The sequence below is a fragment of the Theropithecus gelada genome, chromosome 7a (assembly GCF_003255815.1).
Source record: "Theropithecus gelada isolate Dixy chromosome 7a, Tgel_1.0, whole genome shotgun sequence".
Taxonomy (NCBI): Eukaryota; Metazoa; Chordata; class Mammalia; order Primates; family Cercopithecidae; genus Theropithecus; species Theropithecus gelada.
Window position 1 is genome coordinate 39,531,306 of NC_037674.1, and position 7,986 is coordinate 39,539,291.

The 7,986-nt window shown below is 47.1% G+C and overlaps 1 protein-coding gene across 6 annotated transcripts in view; it reads right to left on the reverse strand.

Annotated features, from left to right (window-relative positions):
* The window catches only part of CSNK1G1 (casein kinase 1 gamma 1), a 230,780-nt gene that overhangs the window by 1,658 nt on the left and 221,136 nt on the right, over window positions 1-7,986 (reverse strand). For 4 of the 6 annotated variants that reach the window (XM_025389538.1, XM_025389539.1, XM_025389535.1 and 1 more), the window contains one exon: window positions 2,182-4,936. The exons of the other annotated variants lie outside the window; for them this stretch is intronic. In XM_025389538.1, the coding sequence (XP_025245323.1) occupies window positions 4,882-4,936 (55 nt within the window). In that variant the 3' untranslated portion in view covers window positions 2,182-4,881. Of the gene's footprint in view, window positions 1-2,181; window positions 4,937-7,986 lie in introns of those variants that run through there. 6 annotated transcript variants of the gene reach the window in all.

A 7,986-nucleotide genomic window follows, 5' to 3' on the forward strand; every position in this document is an offset into this window, starting at 1 on the left:
GGGAAAGACTAGGAGTCTCTGCCATCGACCTCTAGATAGGACTTCCCTGCAGTCTGCAAAAGCAAGAACCCGAGAGATAAGTGCCTGCCACTCACGTGGTCAATTCAGATGGGGTGCCTAATTGCCCTGGCTCCCTGAGGGTTTCTAGAATTCATCTGCCCACGATAGGGCAATACTGGGGATGGTGGCAGTGGCGTGGCAAAGGCAATGTTGGCTGTATGGTGTTGCAGGCTCCCAATCTGAGAAACGAACCCTAATACGGTTCTGACACTGGAGACAATGTTGTTAGGGCAACTCAATGGGAATGGAGAGCTGGTTTAAATGTGAAAATGGAAGAGGTGGCTGGGACACAGGAGGCATGTGGGCTTGGGAGATGCATCAAACAAAAGCTCCTGTGAGAAGACGTTTTCTTGGCTGCCATGGAAGTTCTCATTTATGAGAAATGTAAGCCATGCTTGCTCACTGGGAGGAGGAATGGATTTTATCTTTTACATAAAAAAGTTAAGGCTATAATCTTTTTTTTTTTTTTTTTTTGAGACGGAGTCTTGCTCTGTCACCCAGGCTAGAGTGCAGTGGCGAGATCTCAGCTCACTGCAAGCTCCGCCTCCCGGGTTCACACCATTCTCCTGCCTCAGCCTCCTGAGTAGCTGGGACTACAGGCGCCTGCCACCACGCCCAGCTATTTTTTTTATTTTTTTATTTTTTTTATTTTTAGTAGAGACAGGGTTTTGGGGTTTCAATGTGTTAGCCAAGATGATCTCGATCTCCTGACCTCGTGATCCGTCCGCCTCAGCCTCCCAAAGTGCTGGGATTACAGGCGTGAGCCACCGCGCCCAGCCAAGGCTATAATCTTTAGTAACCACTTTGACATTACATTATCATTGTTACGTATTTCTGGCACTGAAAGTGGTTACTAGCACTGAAAATCAACACTGAATATGCACTACCAGCATATCTTTCCACTGCACTAAGTTTGGAAATTAGGGGTGATGGTCACCTTTACTGGCTAATAGGCAGGGATTGTTTTCTAAGTACTTGGAGTTCATTTAGAAAAAAGAAACGATCAACACTTCTAGAAACCTCAGGATTTCTGCTGTCATCTGTAGCTCATGCATTCCAATGTAAAATGGGATTTTAACTGGAAGCTAACCTTGTACCTTCCTAGACCCTGTTTATTGCCAGACAGGCCCCATAATAGCAGAAGAATGTTAAGGCAGTCATGAGTGCAAACTGGCTGTCAGGATGCTCTCTCCACCCTTGGGGGCAGTCTGGAGTGAGATCTGGGGAAAGCGCCAAGGTGCATAGAGCAACTTGACCAACTGTTACTGCAAAGACACAAGTGATACCCTGGTCAAAAGGGAGTAGGGGAGACCATTTATGCCTTGGTGGAGTCTTGGCCTGTGTGCCTCAATCTGTTTAGGATGCAATGTCTGAGGGACTGTAGAGCTTGGGAAAACTCCTAATGTATAATATTAAGGGTTTTTATGAACAGATGCTGAGTTAGTTTTCAGGAAAAACAATTGCATCAATCCCAAATAAAAAGATCCTGAGGCACCATAGTTGTGAAATGGAGAAAGCTCAGAAACTACAGAGCAAGTGGATGGGTGGGGACAGTCAGCGAGTGCATGCCCTAACCCCAAGGATCTCGCTGAGGCATACAGCTAAGCAACTGTAGCAATAGGGCCGAGGAGGGAGCCCTGATGTGTTGAGGGCTGAAGCGATGGCCAATTGCGTCTAGGGTACTCAGGTTTTTTGCTTAATTTTAAGGAAGATCACATCAGAATCTCCCAGGTCTGGGACCACTTTGAAGTGCCAATGGCCCTAGAGGGATCACCATTACCCTGCATGCTAAAGGGACCTGGGATTCTTTACCTTTGCTATGAAAACCAAGTATCTAGTAAGAGATTTGTGGAGGTTGGAAGGTGAGAAGAGTATATTAGGAAAGACACTCCCCTACAACTGATCCAGTAAAAATTTTAAGACCAAAAAAAAAAAAAAAGTCGCAAATCCAGCTGCAAGGAAGCTTGCCTTAAGCCAAGCTGGTCACTGCCTTTGCTTTTGTGTGTGTGGAAGCAGGGTGAGGGGCTGAAGGGAGGCACTCAGTAGGGTATAGAGTGCCAGGATGCTCCAGGCATTGCCAACATTTCCCTCTGCCCTTTTCTTTTTTCTTTTTTTTTTTTAAGACAGAGTCTCACTCTGTTGCCCAGGCTGGAATGCAGTGGTGCGATCTTGGCTCACTGCGACTTCTGCCTCCCAGGCTCAAGTGATTCTCCTCCCTCAGCCTCCCGAGTAGCTGGGACTACGGGTGCATGCCACCACGCCCGACTAATTTTTGTATTTTTTGTAGAGATGGGGTTTTACCACGTTGGCCAGGCTGGTCTCGAACTCCTGACCTCATGTGATCCACTCACCTCGGCCTCCCAAAGCGCTGGGATTACAGGCATGAGCCACTGCGCCTGGCCCCCTTCTGCCCTCTCTTGAGAGGCAAGGCATTTTCTATACAGGGGTGAGGAAAAGTTAAACTTTCTATACAGTAAGTTAGCATTGCCGAAATCCCAACTGAGAAATGATGTAAATCTTAGTGACATGGCTGTAACCACTAGGTAATGGCAAGGACATAAATCCCAATATTCACAGTCCTTGTGGGGAAGGGGTGTGATACTGCATCTCCCTGCCACTCTATGTTCCATATATAGAAACATTTATAGAAATGACATATTACCATCTTTCCATAAGCTAAGCAGGTTTGATGCAAGTGAAATGATATTCCCTAGCCAAGATCCAACGGAACAGATGAAGCCCAGTACCTCTGATACTGTTAATGCTATTTCTGCTCTGTGCAAGGTACATCAAGGGAATTTTTCAAGAAATGGCAACTACCAGAAAATATCCCCACACCCTCCAGTCCAAAAGATAGCCCTACACCTCAAGCTAGAGGCGAAGACTTCTATGCTCCACAAACCATCAGACTAAGTCACCCACCAGCCACTGTGCTCCATGGTTGGCTCTCTACTCCCAGATACAAGACCTCTTTCCTGATGTAAATGACCCTTTCTCTTCTGTCACCTCTGGAATGGGCAGTCATTGTTTGGTTAAGCTACTAAATTCAAATGAAAATTGGGTATGAGAAGAGTAACTTCCCACATGAAAGACTTGTCAAACAGTGAATGAGGAACCAAGATCCTTCACAGTAGTACCTCCTATGAAAACACCACGGGGGGAGGCCGAGGGCATACTGGGGAAAACATGCTTAGAGGCATGGCCACCTTTCTGGAAGGAGTCTATGTCCAGTTGAGAAGATAATTTCAGACCTTTCACTCCAGTTTCCTTTTCCCTGGAATATTCCAGCACCAATCAATCTTTCCCTCCTTTTAAATGCAGCCCCATATACTGCATCCTAAGCTTACTGCTACGGACCTGCTGGGAGAAGATCTTCATAAGCTTGGTTTCCGATAAGGCAGGCCAGCCCAAATGCTACAGCTCAGCTATTGGGGGAGATAGGATACACTGATTTTCTTTTCCTGGCCCTATAATGCCATACCCCGAGGTCCCTCTGGCAGGTGGAAGGTAGGTTCACTGTCCTCCTCTTTTTTTTCCACTAATGGCAATATGGTGGTGGCTGTTTCATCACTAATTTGTCCCCCAAGTCACCAGGAAATCACATGGCTATCTAGTTGGAAGTCCCTGGCAGCAGAAGAAACAATTTCATTATTATTATTTTTTTTTTGTTAAGCATCTCCTTCTCTGGGATGAGCTGTTTCCTGGTCACAGTCTGGTTCGGCTGGCTCATCTCATGTGCTGGAGAGCTAGGTTTCCAAACTGTAAGCTGATTAGGTCAAGATGCTCTGGTAGGGACATTCTTCAGCTGCTGAGAAGATGAATGAAAATTCAAGTATGTTTTCTTGCCAACCTGAGTGTTCACTCAGAATGACACCGAGTTTGGCTTCTCTTCTGGGTGGTGCAGATCAAACTCTTTCCACTGAGAATGTCCTCTGGACCCATGTTCTCTCTGAATGGCTTGGCTGGCCCCATCCCCCTCAAAACAGGTAAAAGTGAAACCCCCAATATAACCAGACACAATATGCATCTGCCATGTTTTTGTTTTTGTTTTTTTTAAAAAAAACTAAAAGTGCAACAAAGTCAGTTTTCTTTCCTTTGCTCAGAACAATTTTCATTGTCCTACTACCGCCTGGAAAAAAGAGTTTGTCAAAAAAGCTAAGAACGCCAACACACAGGGACAGTAGACTGCAGATTGCTCACAGCTTGTGTCCTACAGTGTAACTTCACAGGAGGGAGGGAAGAAGGAACCTGAACCCCATGGCCAGCTGGGATGAATGCTGCACAGGCACAGAGGAAGAGGAAACCATACTGCCAGGCACACCTGGGACACGGAGAAGGTTCTTCTCCAGCCCAGGTCTCCATTTTCCTCCTACCTTCTTGGCCTTACCCCCAGCCTCTTGATCTCCTTCTGCAAATAAAGTCTTTAGCTCACTAGGTTTTATGCTGGAGAGGGTTGAGGGTGGGGTAAAAACCAGGAGTAAACTAAGGGGAGGAAGGAGAATAGTAGTCCTTGAGTTTTTGTGAATGACACCTTCACTGTAAACAATGGGAAGGAGAGTCAACCAGGCAGCCCTATGGGCAAGCAGTGGAGGAACAGCAGCTCTGGGACCTGCTCAGAGCCTTAGGCAGGCGGGGATGGCCAATGACCCACTAGGCCCTGGCTGCCCACACTGGCTCCTTCTGGGGGCATCTGTTTTCTTCTTTTTGGTTTGGATATCCACCCTCCCCCAAAGAGGAGTCCCTTCCAATGAGAAATGGCAGGAGCTGCAGGTACAATTGAGTCAGAGTCCCCAGGGCCTGAGGACTCCTGGGAGGCACTGGTCACTTGTGGCGCTGAGCAGTCTTCTTCCTTTTCCTCTTAAAGAAACAGCAGCACCTGGAGCACAAGGAACATTGCAAGTCAGTGCGGGAGGCCTGCAGCTTCCAGCAGACTTCTGCCTGCTTCTGCTTACTGAAGGGGGTGGAATTTTCCCCCTGGCACCCACCCATAGGGACCACCCACCATCTACAGTGCACGCACTGGAGGCAGTGGGCAGTGTCTGCCAGAAAAGCCAAAGGAAATAGCTGCTTGATTTCAATCTGCAGTCATCCTACCTAATTATAAGATGGTGCAGGCTAGGCAGGGCTGAAATAGGCATTACTGGAAGGAGGATGAAGAAGGTTCATACTTTAGCACCCAACCCAGATGCCTCACCTTATCAAGAGCCAAGACTGGGGATCCTCAGGGCTGCATAAAAATAGTCTACATTGTCTACTCCTTGATACTGAGGGCACAATTATTTAATGCAACTCACTGGCCAGAGGGCAGGGAGGCTAAATTAAGGCAAACAAATCCCGTGATAAGTATGATGTCTGGAACTCTAGGAGGATCTCAGGATGTTACCAATGAAGGATTAAGGATTCTCTCTATCCCCCTCTCTGCCCTCACCCAAGTACCTGAAGTAGGCAGGAGAGGCCCTGACTCTAATAATGACTGTGAGCCACATCTCCTGACTGACATCAGTACAGCTCCCCCTTTTCATCTGGAGGGGACCACTGTCACAGCCCAGGAGCTGACCATCGGGATGCTCTCACTCCCCAATTTAGGGAGTGAGATACAGGGCACTCCCCAGTTTAGCTTCCTGAGATTGCTGCTGTGCCAGATGGGGTTTATGAACTGGCCCTGTTTGAGATGGAGGTGGGGTTGGCTCCTTTATGAGTCCTCCAAGTTCTGCTCCCTGGGGACTAGCCACAGTTCTGGCACATCCCTAAGTCTGAGTATCCCCCCTCCTCACTCCTGTCTTTAGAACAGGAAGTATCACTCTTGCTCAGGCAGTCCAGAAGCGGGTAATGAGTACTGTGGCAAGGTGCACAAGATATGTCCTTTCCAGGGAGCTGACACATGGGGAATGAGAATGAAAGGGACAGAAGGTGGTGGATGAGTCAAAGATGCAGGATGATGGAGGGCAGTAAAGTTGGAAGCATAGCTCAGACTTGCTAGACCCTTGAAAGAAAAGCTTTTCTGAGAAAACTATCTTTGAGTCTCTTGCCTAATCATTGCAGGTGTAATGCCAGCATTTTTCATATGGAAATAAAGGCTGTTACTTACTTCCCATACCCCTAGGCATTTCACTGTAGCCAAGATCCCCTCTTTTTAGTTAGACTCCTTGGTATTCCTACATCCAAGGTTATCAAAAACTGGAGAAAGTTTCTAAGAATGCAGAAACAAACATTTACACAGACCATGATGGGCTGTAATCACATCTGAATGAATCAAACATGAACATTTTAGAAATAGGAGATTTTTTTTTTTTTTTTTTTTTGAGACAAAGTCTTGCACTGTTGCCCAGGCTAGAGTGCAGTGGCACGATCTCGGCTCACTGCAAGCTCCACCTCCTGGGTTCACACCATTCTTCTGCCTCAGCCTCCCGAGTAGCTGGGACTATAGGCGCCCGCCACCACGCCCGGCTAATTTTTTGTACTTTTAGTAGAGACGGGGTTTCACCGTGTTAGCCAGGATGGTCTTGATCTCCTGACCTCGTGATCCGCCCACCTCGGCCTCCCAAAGTGCTGGGATTACAGGCATGAGCCACCACGCCCGGCCTGAAATAGGAGATTCTTAAGAGGGTCTTTGGAAAGATTTTCTCTGAAAGTATCAATGACATTTGTGAGGTACTATTAATGGGTGCAAATATAATCACTAAGCAAAGTGTAATATGTATTTGGAAACTAAATTCTTTTAAATAAAAGTGACCAACATTTTTGACTGTTAAAAATAATCCTCAATGGAAACCCTGGATAAGAATTCAAGAACAAATGGTTTTTTTTGTTTCTTTTCTTTTTTCTTTTTTCTTTTTTTTTTGAGACGGAGTCTCGCTCTGTCGCCCAGGCTGGAGTGCAGTGGCCGGATCTCAGCTCACTGCAAGTTCCGCCTCCCAGGTTTACGCCATTCTACCGCCTCAGCCTCCCGAGCAGCTGGGACTACAGGTGTTGCCACTATGCCCAGCTAATTTTTTGTATTTTTAGTAGAGACGGGGTTTCACCGTGTTAGCCAGGATGGTCTCCATCTCCTGACCTCGTGATCCGCCCGTCTCGGCCTCCCAAAGTGCTGGGATTACAGGCTTGAGTCACCACGCCTGGCCTCTTTTTTTTTTTTTTTGAGACTGAGTTTCACTCTGTCGCCCAGGCTGGAATACAGTGGTGCTCACTGCAACCTCCACCTACCGGGCTCAAGTGATTCTCCTGCCTCAGCCTCCCGAATTGCTGGGATTACAGGTGCCCACAGCACGCCCGGCTAATTTTTGTATTTTTAATAGAGACAGGGTTTCACCATGTTGGCCGGGCTGGTCTTGAACTCCTGACCTCAAATGATCCACCTGCCTCGGCCTCCCAAAGTGCTGGGATTACAGGTGTAAGCCACTATGCCTGGCCCAAATGGCATTTTTCTATATGTATACTTTAGAAATGGACATTTTCCAAGTTGAATGTCCTGAAATTAATAATAAAAGAGGCAAATTAAATCTCTATTTCTTTTTTTTTTTTTTTTTTGAGACGGAGTCTTGCTCTGTCGCCCAGGCTGGAGTGCTGTGGCCGGATCTCAGCTCACTGCAAGCTCCGCCTCCCGGGTTCCCGCCATTCTCCTGCCTCAGCCTCCCGAGTAGCTGGGACTACAGGCGCCCGCCACCTCGCCCGGCTAGTTTTTTGTATTTTTTAGTAGAGACGGGGTTTCACCGTGTTAGCCAGGATGGTCTCGATCTCCTGACCTCGTGATCCGCCCGTCTCGGCCTCCCAAAGTGCTGGGATTACAGGCTTGAGCCACCGCGCCCGGCCTAAATCTCTATTTCAATAGACTTACCTCTTTTCTTCTGAACCATGATTTTCAGAGGCATTACTAACTTTTAAGTCAACCTCTATTCTTTTTTTTTTTTTTTTTTTTTTTTTTTTTTT